Source organism: Amblyomma maculatum, unplaced genomic scaffold, assembly GCF_055883805.1.
Source record: "Amblyomma maculatum isolate TAMU_Amacu unplaced genomic scaffold, ASM5588380v1 scaffold_62, whole genome shotgun sequence".
Classification (NCBI taxonomy): Eukaryota; Metazoa; Arthropoda; class Arachnida; order Ixodida; family Ixodidae; genus Amblyomma; species Amblyomma maculatum.
The window spans coordinates 226,184-245,786 of record NW_028146787.1 but is presented as its reverse complement, the minus strand read 5'-3'; the positions used below and the strand labels follow the sequence as shown (position 1 = coordinate 245,786).

The window sequence follows — 19,603 nt, the reverse complement described above, 5'->3', positions numbered from 1 at the left end:
TTTCTTTCAGGCGAGTGCTGAATCTTGCAGCATGCTCTCTGTACTTGAACCTGTATTTCAGGCTGGTTATGATGACAGGTCACACCACTTACTGGCAGGTAGTGCGGCATTGCAGTTTTACTGTTTTGTGCATTTCACATTCGACTGCTGTGGTCAGTTAAAACTTGTGTACGGAGTAATGCCACACACAGTTCCTATCCACCATGGAGGATTCCCCTAAGTATCTGGCCAACACTTTTCCCACTTCGCTATTCGCTCTCACCCTACCATCTGTTCTGCTGACTGTCCTGGTTAGCTCAGTTGGTAGAGCAACTGCCCCGGAAAGGCGGTGGTTCCGGGTTCGCTCCCCGGAGCAGGACGAATTTTTCTTTAACTACAAAGTTTCTGAGGAAGCTGGATAGCTTTTCTTTCTAGCCGTATGTCTGCACTTGGGTAGGTGTCAATGAGTAATTACTCCCTTATTACAAATCTACTCCACCTTGGGGGATTCCCCTAAATATTTGGCACAGCCTCTGTAACAGAAATTAAGGTGTTCCTAGTTATCTAAATAAAGAACCATCAGACCAAACTATAAGTTCAAGATCTGCGATTTGTTTGGTACAATAAAATATTGAAAGCTGATTCTGTTCACTATTCAGCAGCGTAATATACTTGCAGCATGCCATGCCCTACTATACTATGCGTGAATGCTACAAAATCCCTGACCAGTTCATATGAAAGCATTCATGAAGACGAGGAATGAGACAAAGACAAACGCAACATTCCGCATAGCAGCCTTGAGCACTACTATAATGCCTAGAATAGATTGCAGGCACTATAGTAGTGCTCTAGGCTACAGTCGTGGCTTGAATGCTTTACATCATTCTTAGTGGTGTGGGAGTGCGGCCGTAACATAGCTTCTTGGTTGCAGATTCAGCTGTACACACCGTGAACAGTTTGCGATGGCCCCAAATATGCTGTGCGCAGGAAGTTTGGCACAGCCCGCATGTCACGCAGCCATAGATACAGTAGAGTCTCATTAATATGATCTCGTAAATTCGAATAATTAGAACTAGAAACGCGGCCCGGTTAGCATCCGTACAAGTCTATGCCGTTGGACGCTCGTTAATTCACACATGGGTAGGCTCGCTCCAGTTAATTTGAACAGGCGATCACGTCGAGGTACAACCCGCACAGACACCAATCATCAAAAGAGACTTGCGGCGGCTGAAAAATGTCAGTGCACGTTAAAGAACCCCAGGTGGTCGAAACTTCCAAAGCCCTCCACTATGGCATCTCTCATAGCCAGAGTTGCTCTGGGACAAATCTCGCAAACCAAACCAAGTCCCCTTGGCCACTAACAGGCCTTCGTGAATGCCTTTCCCATGCTTCTGCACAGATTTTTTTTCATTTCGGCGATACCTCTTGCCAACCCCTATGGTTCATATCACCAAGGTTTCACTGTATAAAATTTGTAGAAACCTCAGGACAGGTAGGGCACAATTTAAGCAGCGAGGATGCTAATAGGAGAGACCATTGCTTAAGTTTCAGCTCTGTTTCTCAAGGTTTCAAAACTCCAAATATCAAATGCCAGTTAGGCTGGCTTCCCCACACAGCACTACCTGCATGCCATGTTGCAGGCGTCTTGCATGAAAAATGGGTACTAGAACGAAAGCTAAACATTGTTTTACTACCTCCGCATCAGCTGATGCAAGCACAGGATGGATACCGGAAGTCTATAACAGACTATGCCACCAGTTCTGGGGCACTGTCAACAAGCGCTAACCGTCTGGTTACCTAATGTTGAAGTTGCTGCTGGAAAGCGTGAGATAAAGAGCAAACTATGGTGCAAACACACGTGCCATCACAGCTAGGTGCTTAACAGTTCGGTATGCCTGTTTTATGGCAAACTACATTTAATATATAAATTAAGAATTGCAAAAATAGTTTCGATATATAGTAGTATTACAGTAACCAGCATTCATTGTTGAGGCTCGACTGTACACGTGAGGTATCACGTTACAATGACATCCTGTGCAATAAAATGCAGAAAATAGCTCACCACAAGCAAATTACACAAGTGTTTTAATGACAGCATATAAAAAATACCTGCTCGTTGCTTTCAAAGTAGCAGCAGGCTTTGCAAGTGCCTCACACTGGACACGGCTCACATGAAAGGGCAAATGTGCTGTTGGCGATTGTTCGAGCTATACAAGGCACTGGTCAGTGAAGCTCCGCAGAGTTTCTTTGTGCCACAAAAATTTGGTCCTTTCAATGGCCTCAGAATGTTTACAGCTGCAATTACTATGATCACCGGTCAAAATATGTGGACTAGATTAAAGCTTGCGTAGTACCTAGATTTCAAAAACAATGCAAGACAATGGATTCTAAGATTAATTTCGGAAAACTCGAAACAGTATGAAATTTGCCATAAAATTTCAGTTTCTTTAAACGCTGGCTTCGTAAGCCACTATCTCCAGATAAAACTGATGTGTTAATGAATATACACTGCATATGAGGCCTCTAAGATTGGTCATGTGATAAGCAAATAATGAAAATTCAAATAACTTCACCAGAAAATGCCTTAAATCTAGCGACAAAGACAAACAGCCCGATGGTTTAGCATGTGATGTAATGTAAGACAAAGAACAACTCCTCTTAAGCACTGTAATGGACCAACACTCGCAATATCACAGCTAGGACACAAGTGAACATGGAAGAATTTTCAATGGTGTGACCGGGCCTTTCTTGCTTTGATTTTAAACTATGTTGCTGTCTACAATGACTAGAATATAAACAAAAACTGCTTGGCCAGAAACCGGTACATGTTGAGTTCACACGGCCACGGCATTTCTTTCGACCAAGTCTGCTCTCTAGCACTGCGGCATTAGCAAAAATACAACATGGCAATGCACACAACGGATAGACAGCTGTCGAGCAATGTAACAGGAAAAAAAAAGACAGGGGTATGCTTGATAGACAGATGGAACAGGCCACAGGTCCAAATATTTCGCGTCACTTAATGAAGCCTAACAAAATAACTAGTTATCAGGTTCAACCACAGCTAACTCGGAACATATCCAGCAGCACTGCAAAAAAGGGAGAAAAGAAAGCAGGATCTCGAAGCCCTATCAGCCCATGGCGTGACGCCTGGTGTGCTCGGCAGCCAGCTGATTGAACATGTCTCGCTGGTACTTGAACTGGTCGGCCTGAAAAGAGGGTGGGTGTTAATAAAGAAAGTTAAGAATATGACTGTCGAACTTCAACCAGGGTGTCTAGCAAACCACTGTTTTCAAAAATCCCAGACTTTTCCAGGTTTTCCCTGATTATTTCAAGTCAAATTCCCTGACAAGTGAAGAGACTAAAAAATGTAGCTGCTGACGATAATGTGCATAGACAACTCGCAACAAAAAGCTATTTACTAATCATATTCTGCAATTTACAATAGTGAAAAGGCTGTCATCGGTGTCAATGACTTAAGAACTTTGTCAAAAGCTTACAGAAAATTAAATGCGCACTGATGCCAGCTAAATCCCTAGATTTTAAAAACTAATCTAAGGGACTTTAGTGTCAGCCTCAGAGCACATGAGCCACCCACCCCGCAAAAAAGCCGAGCCAATTTAATCAAGTATGAGCACCGCTCGCTGATCGCTTTCTGGCTTTTTTTGTCGCGTACTGCTCTCACGCTGCGCTTCCGCATATTTTATTCAGCACCCACCTCACATGCGTATTGATTCTTCTATTGTGACAGCTCAGCCATGTGTTAGCGTCAAAGGAATATATCACGCCTCACATTGCAATAGTGGCTGCAAGCTGGCGACACAGCACACGCACATAAGAAAAGAAAAATCTGTGCGAATAACGTATTTGCTGTGCGCCAGCTTAAAATGAAAATGCACTGCAGAATATATCGTGTCATTCTCCCTGACTTGGCGAAATTTTTAATGGTTCGCCTGACATTTCAGATTTTTCCAGGTGCATAAAATTTCCCCGACAATTCCCGGTTGCTAGACACCCTGCTCGACCCACAGCAGTGAAAGGAAAGGAGCGTGCATCCAACACTAGCCCAGTTAAGTCACCACCCAGCACATATTATGATAATGTGCGTTACAGAAATGAAATGCTAAAGTTACAGGGGACAACCAAATTCTAAGCCTAACAAAAAAATAACAGCTTCTGCAGCAAAAAAATGCATTTTCGTCTTTCAAGCCATGCACCTCACATGTTACTTTCCAAGCTGCATTACTCAGCCATTTTTTACCTATTACTGGGCATACAACAAAATCCTTATCTCTAGCACCAACTGAGGGGATGGGTTGCCCAAATTTTTAGGCAGGGACCAATGAGTCCGTTTGCACAGGTTTTGCAGCAGCAGACTTTGCTAGCTTCAAAAATCCATCGGAGTTTTGCTCAGAGCATGGCCCAGATTGATGGCCCTTCACCAGCAGCATAGGCTGGCAGGTTGTGTTTCACACTGACAAGTGAAATTCAGTTCTAGTTTCAGTTTCAAATCACCTTTGCAGCAGTGAGACACACTGATGTCACTTCCACACATTGCATACAATATTTGCACGATGCTACGAAGCGCTGAAATTGAGAAATATAAAGCCGCTAAAACTTCTGAAAATACACTTTACTGGGTGTTGACAGCTCCATAACTTCAAGCACACGAGAATTCCAACTTTAAACTCTGCATCGCACAAAGCACGCGGCCTAGCCAACCATAAACATATGCACAAGCAGCTGTAATCAAAAACACGAAATGCAACCAGGCTTAGGTACTCTGGCCTTGGCTTGACTTGATTTTCTTCGGCTGCAAAGGCTAATGATGCTGATGGTACTAGTGTGGACGTTGACAGTGATGCTGACGATTACAATTCAGATGCAGGTTGCGTGGTGCCAGTTTTGCAAAAACCATTGTTGCTCGGGCATAGGGGTAAGGCAGTGGTCATTCAATGGGAAAGTTCAGTGAAACATCGGATGTCTCCTTGGAGTATCAGAGGGGTTGGCATGTATGGCACTGGTAAAGATTCCACCAACTCACAACTGCAGTTGCCGAAATGCGTTAGCCGACAACCATCAGAGGTTCCCATGTTTTATCAAGGCTATTCTTACTCTCCCCTTTGTCAGCTGCTACTTTCTCCATTATTTTCCCCCATGGTCACCTTGGTAGCGTGAATAACCCGCCGGCACCCCTGCACTAAAACAGTTTCCGACTACTCCATGCCATGGGAGGATCCAACAATATACGCAACCACCGCCACTACTAAGACACCTGCCCACCCGCATAAGTTACAAATGCGCTCACCAGTTCTGGCACCAGAGGATCATCTGGGTTGGGCTGTGCAAGCAGGGTTTGCAGTGACATCAGGACGACCTTCAGGTTCAGGGATGGACGCCAGCGACCCTGCACCACACCACAAGGCATCACACAATGCAACAGCCGTTTCGCGATGTACTTGCTCACTTATTCCATTCTCACGGCAGCAGGCAAACAAACAAACAAGCACATTCTCACAACTCAACACACCACAGGGTGGGCGGGCCAACACACGAGATGCTGCCGAATTTGCATTTTCAATTTGGAGAAAGGATGGTGCTAGTCACTCTACACTGCTACTTCTGCAGCCATCCAGACACCCGACATGACAGAAAAAGCAAGACACAAACATGCAGCAAGCTAACTGGCTATTAAAGGGATTGAGCAGCGGATTTTAACTACCCAACTCATTTTCTCAGCGCAACAAAGAGCTTTCCGTCTAAAGTGGCCGCTTTTGTGATGACTTTGCTGGAATAACGGCCAAAGATTTTATTTAGAATTGTCCGATCAGTGCAGGTGCCCATTTTTATGCAATCAGATGCTGGAAACCATGACCAGCAAGCACAATGGCGACAGGATCGTACGCCCGGCGGAGGTCAGCTTCGTATATGCATGAATCGCTTGGTGACGTCATGACATGCCGTGGCGGTACATCGCGCGCCCCTTGTCGACCACAACCAGCATTTCATTGAAATATCAAAGTTGACCGGCGTTCTACAATTCGTTTACAGGAAATTAAACGCGCAGTATCTGTCACTCGCGAAATCTTGCTATCTCACGATAGACAAGGGGAATTATGAAGAGCGATTTGCGATCCGGGCCGTGGCGCGGTTGGTAAAGCTTTGGGCTGGGGATCCAAGGATCGATTCCCAGTGGATACAAGGTTAATTTATTTTGAACTCTCGCTCTCGAAAGCATGACACCTCTGCCGACGACCTTCTGTCGACGACGATGAGGCATTAAATGCTTTCGCCTTAAAAAAAAAAGGAAATAAAAATCACAGTACCATGTCTACATCAGGCCACTAGCCTTAGATGATGTTGGAAAGAGATGTGCACTAATCATATTAGCTGCAATAGCACAAAACAAACCTTATATTATTTGATGAGTAATAACACCGAGTACAATGAGTAACAGTATGGCAAAATGCAGTACCCCCACTGAAGTACAGCAAAAATGTTTGGTGCAGACAAGTTGCACGTAGTGGTCTATGTTTACTAAACAATATGCACCATTTGTTCGAAACAAAACAAAGAAAATTTGGCTCTCCTACCCACTTCAGCCAAATCCACATTAACAGCCTGACACAACATGTATGTGATTTAGAAACCAAACACTGATCTCTTTGCAACAAAATTTAATTTCATTTATTTGTGAACGTGAAATTAAAATCATGCAAAACAAAGCACCATCTGCAAGACAAGCTGGGTGAAGAGTAAAGAATCAATCCGTTCCTCTGTGCCAAATAAATACTATCAATGATGAAGAACGGTGTAACTGAGGGGTTTTAATTTAAGCCATGTGATGTGAGTGCATTAAAGACCCGCTCAAACTAAACTTAGCTTGCACCAATAGGCTTTTGTGTTCTAATGAAAGCGGATATTTTCACAGAAAACAAAGCCTTCACAGGCCAGGAAATTAAATACAGGCATCACTGTGTACGCAAAGTTTAGTAACGAATCTCTGAGGCCAAGCTAAACTACCATTCACTTTATAACTGTGAGTAGAGTCCTTTTTTGGTATTGAGTTTAAATTGAGTGGAGGGAAGAGCATGGGGCACTAGTAAATGCTATGTTCTTAGCAACAAATTTCTCTCTAGCGAACATAAGAAAAAAAAAAAAGTGATGTAATCCAGTGTTGCAAAGAACAAAACGACGAGGTAGGACGGAGACAAGAAAGTGGATGACAGTCGTCCTGTCCACTTCTCGTCTGTCATAATTGTCCCCAGTGTCCTTTAGTGCACCAGGATTTCCGCACACAGGCATACTTATTTGTGTTTAGTTTGTGAACAACTGAATATGGAAGCCTTCAATGATTAGCCTAGCGCATACCTTGGGCGGCATCTGGAGTACATCCAGGCAGATGCGACCTGTGGAATCCACGTTAGGATGGTACACCGGTGTCTTGAACACTGCGACAGGGGCCTCAAATGGGTACCTGCATAGTGTAGACATCATAGAGAGTAGCAATACGGGTTTACTGGAAAGACACGACTACAAATAAAAATGAAGTGATTTACTACTGCTAATGGCTTGTAGGGTTTCAACACCCAAAGAAACTCGAGCTATCAGGAACACCGTAGTGGAAGGCTCCGGAACCATGTGAGGTTCCATACCGTGTGCTGACATTGCATGGTACATGGTCACCATCTAATAGTTTCTCATGGGTGTCCTGTAGGTTGTTTTTCCTTCTCGACTTTACATCAGAACCCTCACGATTACAACAATGTTCGATTGTTAGGTATATGCCTCAGCACATGTGCGCAATTGCTGCCAGCATGTGTAAAAGAATTACTTAAGACTGGCGCTCATTCTGTCCATTTCACTGTCTCCACTCGCGCATTACGCTATTCCTATTATTAGCCGTCACCATGAAATGCACCTCCAACAGTCTCTGTGCATCAGATCATGCTGTTGACACTGTGTGCCACAGAGCACTGTCAATGGCTTCAGTGGAAGCAGTCGAGTGAATGCCAAAGGTATAGTTTCCAGTCACAGTTGTCAAACTGAATCACCACTGTGTAACCATGAAAGCATGAGAGGTGCAAATCTAGAAGATGCTACAGCAACTCATGCCTTCATAAATGACCAGGAAAACTGACATTTACAGCTGTAGGCATGCAGTGTGCAAAAAAATTTTTTTTTTTTTTTTTTTATGCTCAGCAGTTTAAAAGTGCAGTGAATTAAAGCGCGATACCATTCGCCAATACCACACCTACTGAGCCACCAACGTTTCGTGACGTCCGTGGCTTTGAGGAAAGTTCAGAATTATCTTGAGAAAGCTAGCTCACTGAGTTCAAACACGACGCTGTTTTCTTGGCAGAGAGCTAAAGGCGCAGAAGGTATTTGGGCTTCTTCGATGACATTTCTTCGTTCATGCCCTTACAGACAAGGTTCCATTAGAGGCCTAGAAAAGCATGCAAAGCACGATTAAAGTATAAATATGGGCGATTAAATTGCACCCGCAAAATTTGAAATGACAGCGCCATAACCGGCACATCGTACCTTTCAGGTATGCGGATGTTGAGCTTGAAGGTTCCCCCTTCGTACGGTGTTCCGCTAATCCCGGCGATGGCTGCAATGATCGAAACCGAAGCTGACATCACATAGATGCTGCGGAAAAGCGGACTCTGAGACCCTCACACGCTAACATACAAAGAGGCTCCTCCCTATCCTGTCATTTTCTTGCTCTGAAGTTTCACTGAAGACACTTACCTGCTTCGAAGCTGTCCAACATATCGGCGACAGGGTTACACACGATGCCAGGCGGCAGCTGTGAGTTCAACATGTCAAGTTCTTTCATGAGACGGGTGTTACGAAGCATCGCCATTGCTTTATACTGCACGGAGTTTGATCTGAAAACCTCGCCTTTTTTCTTTACAAATAGTCCTCGCCCAAACAAGACTGCGCTCAATCGGAGTCTCGGACCCCTCACATGCGAGCTGAAAACTTGCTACTATTGCCAGACCATAGGTTATGGCCAGACACAACAAAGACACCGACCATTCAACGCGTTCTATTCGGAAGTTCGTGTGTTCGTGGTTCGCGGCTGCCCAGCATTCAGGCGCGCGCGGCTCAGATGTCATTGGCCAATTCACTGTGACGTCTCATCGGGTCACTCTACGTCGTCACGGAATCGTGTGCACTTTGTTTTTGAACTGATCGTGCGGCGCGCGCTTCAAAGACTTAAGCCTGATTTGTAACTGAAATCCTTAGCTATGCCTCAACGAAGTACGTCCACTAGATCGTTCCTTTTTGTATGCAGTACTTATGACAACTGCTATACATACGTTGGATTTAAGTCTAAAAAAATGACCCGAAAGCGACCTGAGAGTTCGAAACTGCGCGACTGCGCTGCCAAAATCGCCCTAATTGTTGTCCGGTAAGTATGGATGGTATGGACGCCTGCGATTAATTTTTTTTTTTTAACTTCTTGTGTCCGAGGACGCTCTACAGTCATGAATGATCGAAAAAACGTCCCAAGCTTGTGTTTCGCAATACAAAACAAACTGTTCCGCGCACCAACAGAAATGAGTGTGTTGGGTGCATTGTTCTTTGGTTAGGCCTGAGGGACGCGCCTTCTTTTCCTGTGCGCATTTCATTCGAGTGTTACGTGATCTCTTTAGCAAAGAGCCCATTACCTCGCTCACCGGCACATCGTACCAGTTCCTCGAAAGCACCAACAAGCATCTGTGTCTGCTGCAACCCTCCGCTTCCTTCAAGTCGGCGTTCCGGAGGCCTTAGGCCTAGCGTTTTTCACCCGAGGCAGTGACGCCACAAACTTACTTCATTTCGTTCCACAGGAGTGTGTGTTTAAACTCCGGCGGCAGTGCAATCCATTCGTTGGCAACTTATATAAATGGCCCATTTTCTCCGCACTTTGATGGTGTTACCAGTATTATCTGGCAACTTTTTTTGATAAAGTAGTTCATGAGGACTAGTATCCTCACGTCATACTGGACCTGTTAACGTGCATAAAATACTACTTGCAGTTCCAGTTCAATTCTCAGCCCCCAGTTATGAGGCTAAAGCAAAACAACCTTTTTGATACCTATCGACATATTGTTGGGTATATATTATGAGTTTGCATAGTTTTCAGTAGTCGTCACTCCTGACCTGAAGCCATCTGACTGATGGAAACAACGGAACTGGATGTCGCAACCACTTCCGGCGTTTCCACCAGTCTGATGACTCGAGGGCAGCAGGAACGACACTTCTGAAAACAACGTAAACTTGGAATATGGACCTCTACAAAGGCCAGTCCACTTATATCACGTTCAGAGTTTCATTCACCTGTCATGCCTGCTTTCAGTGCCATATGCAAACACTGTGTGCGCATTCAACAGAAGTTTCATTCTCCAAGTCGCCAAAAAGGTTCAAAATTCCAGCCACACAAGTGCAGTTTCTTTTTCCTGACACGCTGAAAAACTTAGGAGATGCGATCCAAGATGCAAGATTCGGTGGTCTTTTCTCAAAAGTTGTGTGATACCATTGACCGCCATGCTTTTAAGACATCTAAATAAGCTTAGCGCAGCTTATCATGGCTTCAGCAAGCGGAAAGATGCCACATAGTGCAGGCAACTGAACTCCGCTATACCTGCAAAAAATAGTGCAAAAAAGTGCTCAGCACATCTACCCATTCGTCACAGTTAAGTTCCTACCAATCACCCCTGTGTGCTCTGCCTCAAAACTCGCTTGCAGTGGAGTGGAGGCCCAAGGTAGTGAGGTGATTACTTTCACAAGTGTGCCATCCTTTATAAGCCAACCACATAGGACTGCAAGCCATTGCTTCACATTCATAGCTTCCATTTCACTGCAAATAAGTTACGAGATGCAATATAGGTCAAGTAAACTTATTGTACCTCCATGTCAAAAGCAGACTTTTCCAAAGTTTCCAATTTGCAATGCTCGTCGGTCATTAAAAAAACGTGTAAGGAACCATAGACACTGCACTATTTCATTTGAGCAAATGTAACAGGGCTGGCTTTGCAAATTTAAAACAGGTGTAAAATAGGCTGTTTTAGGAAAGTTATTGCATGCAGCAAGTTTTCAGTGTATCAAACGGAGAAGGTAGCTGTAGTATGTGCAATCTAAGCTTGCAACAAGCTGGTAAAGAGCTCTACATTTAACAACAGCCAAGCAACCTTGTACGCTTCTATTTTGCTGTCATTTTGTGTGGAATACTAAAAACCACAACTGCCATTGTTTGCTTTCCAGTGTCCAATGAGAAAGACCTGAATAAAATGTAAATGCAGGAATGTGGCTAAAATAGACAGAACCAAGCACAGAAGACAGTGTCACAGCACACCGGAGCTTTTATAGCACTTTTGCCTTTTGATAAAGTAAAAAAAAAAACGCATTTAGCGCGACTTTTGCACCACTATTTAGGAACAAGCAGCTAACGAGCTAACTAGAATTATTGCCTTGTTGGTGCTTCCAAGCAAGTCTGCTGGTCACTAAAACTTCCAGTCTGAGCCATACCCTTGGAGGGCATGTCTGTCTGGAGGCAGAACCTATAAAAAGGCAAGGTCGATAAGCACACATTCACGACTTAAACCTGGCAAGTGATGGTTGCCGCTCGTCAGCTGACCTGCTCGAAATGAAAACTGAATGGTAGTTAGCCCAACCAGACGCACCGGCTCAAATTTGAGGCAGTGCACCTTCCCGACCGAGGAGACTGTTCAGGTAAGTCGGTGGTGTGCAAACAGCTAAGCTCTTTTTTATCTCAGCTTCTTGACACGCACACATACACATGCACCCCCACCCCGCAGAGAGGCCTGCCCTCGGGGGAGGGGAGGAACACGCCCCGAGACACACCGCAAGTCTGTACAGCGGCTGCGCCACAAAGGCCCAGGGACTAGAGTGTCGGCACATGTACCCTCCCACACAGTCGAGAGTCCGGCGCACCGCCACGCACACCACGGTAGTCACACTGGCGTCACGTCGATGGCCGCCGCCTCTGGGGGGGTGTTGTCCCGCCAGCTCGTATTCGCTGCGAGCGCCGCGTTGTGTGCTTGGCCTCGCGGCAGCGCTGGCAGGTGAACTCATCGGGAATGTTGGTGCGCCGAATCTTCGCACAGGACAGGTGGATCCAGGTGAGGCACTCGGAACACTCAATCATGGGCCGCCCGGCAAAAGGCTTCAGGCAGAAGCACGTGATCAGGTCATACGAGTCATCATCCGCCAATGCTGCCGGAACGTCGGACATGGGGCCCCCTCCTGCAAAGGACAAGAGGGGCGTGGATTGCACCAAGACATCGCACCACTCGCCGCTACTTCGCCTTGTCAACCCTGGTGGCAGAAGCCACAGTGACTTCAACAAAACCAGGTAACTGAAGTTGAGACGTTTTCAGCCGGTAGCTTGAGAGCTATGAGTATGCGTAAAAAAAAAAAAGCCGACGGACTGGCTGTCACATTGTCCCACCTATGCACTCTCCTCTTGTACCTCTCAGGCCAATGTCACTCACAGCTCATGTGAAAACAGCAGCTCTATCTTGTGGACTGTGCTTGTGCCCAGAAGGCACAGTCATTGTACAACGCTCCTGTAAGGTATATATGGCACCTTGCGCGTGTGTTTATGTAATTATTGTTCGAGCTTCACCAAAGTTAAGGTTTAAGAGTCGACAAGGCGCAACGCAACAAAAGTGACATTCCGACAATTGGTGCAGCAAAAGAAATTGGTGTTTGTTTATATGCGGCTTCCTTGTATGTGACTATTGTGAACAAGCACTGTTTCCAAAGACCATGTGTTGTTTCCTTTGCACTGCCAAGCACACCTCATGTGCTCTATGCAAGTTGGTGTGCTGTCTGTACATGCCTCACTTGAAACAGCGACAGTGTGACCTGTGTCCTCACTGAATAATGAAACAATGTGCACGAGTAGTCTTCCTCGAAATGAAATCTTGTTTGCAGAAATGTACAGCCTTTGTCAGAAGTGTAGAACCCTGGCAGCCTGCTTTTGAGCCGTGTAGTGGCGCTGATTTAGCATTAGTGGAGGTCCTTTTCATTGGAGGGGGTAGGACAAATAAGCTTCGTACCATGAAGAGATCCGGGAGCAGACTCCCTGAGCTCTATACTTTTGTCAGAGACTGTACTCTACCATGCGGCCTGCGTGTCAGCGCTGCACCCAATTCACCCAACTCGTGGCACGGGTGTGCGGCTTTATTGTGTGTGCAGTGTCTGCCGCCGCTCCCAACTATGGGAAGTAATTGCATTGCTCTGCAAAACTAAACTGAATAATGACGCTGCTAGGACTCCTATGATGCAGCCATCTCTGTGTAGGGAAGATGACAGATGTTGGTACACAGATCTGCCAGGACTCCTATGATGCAGCCATCTCTGTGTAGGGAAGATAGACAGATGTTGGTACACAGATCACAGAAGATACAACATGTTTCACAGAACACAGCAGCACATGGAATACCGCAGCATAGTTAAGACATTGTAGTTCCCTGCTAGCTCTCATTGACAGTCAGCAACATCACAAGCTCGTGAATTGGATGCAGCCTAGCTGGGCTACAATGGCTACAACGCATTTAGCAGTAGATTGCTCTGGGTTTGTTTTGATCACTTGGAGTACACTTAAATCTCAGCGCAAAGGCGTTTTTGTGGCTGTTCAAATGCTACGTTACCAATGTGGAAAACATTAACTGGAAGAACCTGAACTCTCACAGAAAAGCTCGCAGTACACCTTGAACAAGAAAAAAAAAAAAAAAATTAATATCGGGTGAAGAGTGCATTAGTGGAAAAAAGTTTTGCTGAGTAGCTGCAGAAGTGCAGTGCTGGAATAACAATAGATACCAGATAGATTCCCCTCTATGAGTGTCGTCAGAGCCTGTTACTGACTGCATGTTATTGAGCGTTCAAGTAAAACCAATTGTAGGGCTAGTTTGTGCATTTGAACTAAAAAGAAAGCTTCCACAGGGCTAACAAAGATGTTTACTGAGTGTTTGGGGCATGACAACATCCCAGAAGGAAATCAAAGATTCTGCAAACACTGCAGACATAGTGCACCTGAGGAGTTGAAATGATGTGAGCTGGGCGCTTTGGTGGATGGAAAGTGGAAACGACATTTAAAAAGTGAACAGGAAGGTTTGGTAAACAACCAGAGTTGCATAAAGTTTTCGGAACCCCTTTCAATTATGGAAACACAAGTAAATAAGGCACTAAAGACAGGGAGGTGTGGGGGTCAGTCAATATATACTATGAGGCCGGATCATGAGAGTTCAAAAAATATATCAGTTCACTCTACCCATTCATAACACAACCGTGAAGGAGGTGTGCTGCTGGTCCCTCTAAGTCACGCAACCTAAGACAGCAGGCTTGTTTCAACCTATAGCGACAAGGTTTTGCTGCTCTTGTCCTTACTAACAAAACAATTCAATAGTAGGTACTGGATGTGCAGTGATGCTAGGCAGGTTAATGCTTAAGCAGCATAAGCCTGTCATTCAAAGCGAAGACCGAAGCGGACATCTCTTGCTTCGTGTATGCCAAGACACATTCTTGCACTGCCAATGTACCGCTCACGTTGGGCAGCATGGAATCAGGTAACACAAGATTGCAGATGCTCCCTTATGCGGGAACAACATCAGCACAGAGGCATTTTGCATTCAGAAGAAGCTGCAGTAGAGAGTTCTTGCGTTGAGCAGGATCAACATCCTCACTAAAAAGCATCCTCTCAGGCCAAGCATTCTTGTCAACTTCAGAATGGTATCCTGAATTGACAGAATGTGTACAGCTGATATCTTGTGTCCAAGAATAGCTCCAAGTCTCCACACATCCCTTTTCACAGGCCTCTGAAGGACAGAGCCTAGCCTTTTCTCCCCCCGATTCAAGAACCGTTCAGAAATTGCAGACATCAGCTGATTGTCACAGAATAGGGTTGTGATTCACAGCACGTTCTCAATCAGGAGCAGCTTCTGCAACTTTTTGTTTAAATCGTGGATATGATTGAGACTTGTCTACCCTCGAAACAAAACCTACACCGAACAGTGGGTTCACGTTTCACAACATAGTGCCACGTCTGGACGGCTCGGCGTCTGAAAGTGCATACGCTAAAATCATATTGACTGGAACTTGTACGTCGTAACGTTGCCCTTTTCGATGACCGAGGCTCCAATCTCCGGTAAAAGCTTACAACAACCGACAAAGGCCAGAGCTCGTGTACGGCTTCGCAACGTTGGCACCGGCCACTACTGCGTTCTCGCAGCCAGTGATTACTATCACTGTAACGTTTATTTGCTACCTGTTTTAGCACAAATAGAGTTGGAAGCGGTTTATGCTGACGTTCGGCGGCAGTCAAGCGGCAGTCCGCTCTCAGACGCCCAGGCTTGGTCAAGCGCCTACGTCGAGGGAGCGTCGACAGCTAAACCCTACCAACTCGTCACCGAAAGGCATGATGCAGCAATCAGCACGTCTAGTTAACGTGAAACCACATCCGACATTGAGACTTCTCAAGCCGAGGACACTGAACACAAGCATCGGGCCCTAATATACCGGTGGTTGACACCACGGTTCAGGGCTAGTGCCTCAGACACACCGTGGCAGAAAGCCGGTAAGCTCGAGTTCGATCACAAGGCATTCGGCGTCCCACAAGTTTGGAGAATGAAACACCGAACCCACCTTGTTCGCCGTCTTCTTGCTTGACGCTGTCGACACTGTCCGCCGAGCTGTCTGAAGGGCTGGCCGCCTTCTCTCGCAGTTCTTCCTGCTTGATGCTCTCGTAGTTCTCGTACTCGAGGATGAACTTGCAAAAGGAGATGAAATCCTCCGAGGTCCGCTGGCGTTTTCGCGGGGGTTCGCCATCCGCCTGCATAAGCGAAACGCGAGAGAGCCCTTCACAACACGAAGCCAGCAGCGATGGTGGCCGAGAGCACGATCGCGTTGGCTAGCTACGCTATACATGGCGCCGCCGAGAACGTCAACGACGCGTTTAGGCCCGCGAACGTCCGCTGGGCCCGCCAAAGGCGTCCCAGACTCCGAGCTGCACTCACCGTTGTCGAAGTGAAGCATTCGCTCCTGAAGACCAGTGTCTTGGTTCCTGCGAGACGAGACAGAGGAATCGGGGTCATCGTGACAGCAGTCAAAGACGTCCCAGCCGTTCGCCGCTGGACACAACACTCCGACGCAGCCCACAACGACTGCCGGGGCTCGGCAGTCGGTTTCGTGCGGTCCGGAGAACCCCTAAACACTGTCAACCCATCGGCGGGGACGCAGTGGAAAGTGCCCTCAACACTTTCCGAGTTGGAGGGACGACTGCTTCGCAGCAGTTTGCCAACCAACGTCGGCGCACCTACCATTCACGTCTCCTTCCATGCTCGTCAGATGCGTGCTGGTCAGGAACGATCATTACATTCTCGCCGACGGCTTCGACGAAACCAAAGAAAACTTTTCGAACCTCCAGTACTACGCTATGGCTGGGAACGATGATCACTCGGCTGCTGTGCGGCCAGACAACTTCCCGGCATTCCTCGTTGCTCGGGCTGCGCTCACCAGCGCCTCTCCGCCTGAGGGGAGGGAGGGAGGATGAGGACTGGCCACTTCTGGCTGCCGCCCCCTCCCTTCAGGAGCGCAATGGGATCGTCCAGATTCCGTGAGGATATCGGATCTCGCTCGTCCCATGCGTACGCATACGATGTTTACTTTATTTCGCGCACCCTTCCGGAGCAGTTTGGTGCTCCTGTTGCACGCTGTCTCACGTGCTGTGTTTGAAGCAGCCTTCCTACCTTTTCCCTGAACCTGTTGCTACGCCGTACGTGGACGAGGAAAAAGGCCACGAGCTGGCTCTGCGCGGGCTGTCTACGACTGATTATGAAAAAACTTCGATTCCTTCTTGTAAGGCACCGCTGCGGGCTTTTAGCGGGGTAACCCCCTCCATTTTTTTTTTTCTTTTTCACTCCTTTATGTCGCTTCGTTACCCACCCACACTAATGCTAAATGACTCACCAAATTTGTGTTGCCGTGGCCACCCCCACTCCACTAGTTTCGAGGCGCCTTTTAGCCCCCGATCACCACCCATTTGCGGCGGGATTCAACTTTCACTGATTTCAGACACAACACAGGCATTTAGAATGATTTGCAGACTCTCTTTATTGTCACTAAAACAGACTGTACATTGTATTGTCATATGGAATAAATACATACATTGATGAATTGCCTTTGCTAGAGTATTTTTAAGCAGGCTCTATAACAGCATATACCATAAGAACGATGCCGCGCAATGCAAAGCCCCCTTCTTCCTCCATAATGATAAAAAAAAAAAGCGCTCTAAAAAACTCAAACATCGGGACACAACAGGACTAGAACTTTACTCGAGGAGGGGCAAAAAGGCATCAGAGCATCTGTTCACTAAGTGATCAGGCCGCTAAGCCGCTACCACAAGCTAAACTGATCAAACTTGGCACAGCCGACCCCCATGGGTTCTGTGAACACTTGTGGCTGACACCACTGTAGATGAGAAGCACGACCCCGTCACAGGCACAACAGTAAGCATACACTGCCGTCAATGCACTAGCCCTGGGCAATGCCCATTCAACCAAGACTGGTTCGCCGACAAATTGTGGCACTTGTCTTGTGGGAGTCGTTCCCCAGCTACGTTGCATTATCTGTGCAATATAATGATGAGCTGTCTGAGTGATAGTGTCCGCTGGTAAACTCTGGCGAAACAGTTACTGCCATTAAGTTTTATAAACGTGCTACAGCAACTAACTGCAGCATAACTTTAGCAACCACGTGCATCAACATAAAAAGCTGTAGCTGCTCAATGTCACATAACTTTGCACACAATTTTACACAAAATGGCACAACAACAAGTTGATGATCAAAGGTATTCAGCTAGTTGCAGTCAGACAAGCTTTAACTTACAGCAAGAAATCGGTACCAGCGAATTGGTAAGATGATGCCGACATCAAGACGATGATGGAAAATGATTCCCACAAGACAGGAGGCTGCAGGAAATGACAACACAACTTCGACATTCCAATTTCAACAGATGAAAAGTGCTCCTTCTCAACGGGGTCTTGCAAAAATGTACACCCTTCCCTAGCAAGCATCCACTATTTTTATACAGCAGCAAAGCAACTAATGAAACACTTCAATGAATGCAATGACAGCCAGAACACTGAGGAACACATCTGGTGTCATGTTAGTTGTTCGACGTGGCATATGTTCATCAAAAACAAACAGGTGTCAACTCGGCTGGAGTTCACCCAGAACTGAGACAATAACCCCTATCTCTGAGGACAGGTTCTTCATTTTTTTTCTCAGTAGTAAGTATCAACACGGAAATGATGTAGCCTGAAGACACTACAGACATGCATGTGTCCAGAAGGGGCATGCCAATTCAACACGCCAGCACTTCCCACTACTCTCCTTACAGCGTTCTCAAGTCAGCACAGATGAGATAACTGACATCTGTTCCTCCACACAGGCATCAGTTTCAGGTTCTAACACCTCTCATAATAATACTGGAAGAGCTACACATTCTCCATTTCAAAATGCCACGTGGTGGCACTGGTATAGAACGCAATGCCGAGCAGTTCAGCATTATGCTCGCATGGTTCCCAAGTAGCACTTACATATGCCAGTCTTTGAGCCAAATGTTGCTCCTTATGCTTCAATCCAATTGGCAAATTCTCAGTCATGCAAATGAGAGTGGGACACATTAGATGCGTCAGGTGGCTCTGTGGCAAGTGCTGGTGAGATGACATCCGTTTGATTTGCCTGCACAGGGAAAACTGCTTGAAAATCATTTAATAACCACACCAACATAGTGTGCACCGAGCCCGTCTCTGTCTTTGAATGCATGGGTGAAGTATAGTGAAGTGGGTTAGTCAGAGTGAACATCCCCAGCCTGACGTATCATGCCAAATGTTCTGGCGTGGCCAGTACGGGGTAATAGTTAATTTAAGGACAGTCCTGCACAAGCTTCTGCATTTGGCATGCAAGGCAATGGCACTGAGCTCGTGTGTCATTGCCATATTCCCTTACACCAGGCATGTCAGTTTAAAAAGCAGCACCACAATTCAATGTGGTCAAAGAGAACAGGAGAACTCTGCCATCATATGCATCAAAAGCGCCGTCATGTGGTGCCATTAGCAAACACACCCCATCCACGTCTTTATACACACTCAAGATGGGCACTCTGTTCAACAATGCAAGTTCTACCATCGTGGTAGCCATAGATGTGTGAGCGCAGTGAGGGTGACACTAGGCAGCATTGAAATAGCTCCACAATGTTGCCTCTCTGTTCAAAACTAACTTCGCACAGCAGTGCTGCGTTATCAGCAGCAAAACCTTTAGTGCTTGCAATGACAACAACAGCCATGGCAGTCTGGGCCCACTCGGTCAGTGCGCAAAGAAAATGATGGCAGAAAGGAGGACTTCTTGCTAGTAACATGGAGTGAAATAACCTACACTATGTTTCTCTTTGTAATGTTGTGCTGCAAACATAATTATGTTTGCAAAAAATCGCCCATCCGAAACGCATACAATTTGTAGCAGCTAACTGTTGAGGACTGCTGTGTCAAAGGGCACTCTGATGAAATAAATAACAAAAGTAAGTATCCAGATAAGCAACTACACGGCA

At 46.2% G+C, this 19,603-nt stretch overlaps 2 protein-coding genes across 2 annotated transcripts; both read right to left on the bottom strand.

The window, feature by feature from the left end:
- Positions 1–1,643: 1,643 nt before the first annotated feature.
- Positions 1,644–9,096, bottom strand: LOC146170723 (ubiquitin-conjugating enzyme E2 T-like). The gene is made up of 5 exons (XM_084586818.1): positions 8,734–9,096; positions 8,524–8,593; positions 7,351–7,456; positions 5,288–5,386; positions 1,644–3,188 (listed from the first exon to the last, which is right to left on the bottom strand). Exons 1-5 carry the CDS (start codon positions 8,846–8,848, stop codon positions 3,111–3,113), a joined length of 468 nt encoding a protein of 155 aa, XP_084442944.1. The 5' UTR covers positions 8,849–9,096; the 3' UTR covers positions 1,644–3,110.
- A 2,612-nt stretch (positions 9,097–11,708) lies between these two features.
- On the bottom strand, positions 11,709–16,509 carry LOC146170722 (PHD finger protein 23-like). Its single transcript, XM_084586817.1, has 4 exons — positions 16,314–16,509; positions 16,011–16,057; positions 15,640–15,826; positions 11,709–12,237 (listed from the first exon to the last, which is right to left on the bottom strand). Exons 1-4 carry the CDS (start codon positions 16,330–16,332, stop codon positions 11,957–11,959), a joined length of 534 nt encoding a protein of 177 aa, XP_084442943.1. The 5' UTR covers positions 16,333–16,509; the 3' UTR covers positions 11,709–11,956.
- Between the last annotated feature and the right edge of the window lie 3,094 nt (positions 16,510–19,603).

What these genes read in the sequence shown, in the direction of transcription:
- LOC146170722 (XM_084586817.1), bottom strand. An exon ending in AATGCTTCACTTCGACAACG is followed by an intron (nt 15,827 to 16,010) that starts GTGAGTGCAGCT and finishes TCGCTTATGCAG; the next exon opens with GCGGATGGCGAACCCCCGCG. An exon ending in GCAAGAAGACGGCGAACAAG is followed by an intron (nt 12,238 to 15,639) that starts GTGGGTTCGGTG and finishes TGTCCTTTGCAG; the next exon opens with GAGGGGGCCCCATGTCCGAC.
- LOC146170723 (XM_084586818.1), bottom strand. Translation starts at nt 8,848, where the DNA reads ATGGCGATGCTTCGTAACACCCGTCTCATGAAAGAACTTGACATGTTG. An exon ending in GTTGGACAGCTTCGAAGCAG is followed by an intron (nt 8,594 to 8,733) that starts GTAAGTGTCTTC and finishes CGATCATTGCAG; the next exon opens with CCATCGCCGGGATTAGCGGA. An exon ending in TACTCCAGATGCCGCCCAAG is followed by an intron (nt 5,387 to 7,350) that starts GTATGCGCTAGG and finishes GGTGTGGTGCAG; the next exon opens with GGTCGCTGGCGTCCATCCCT.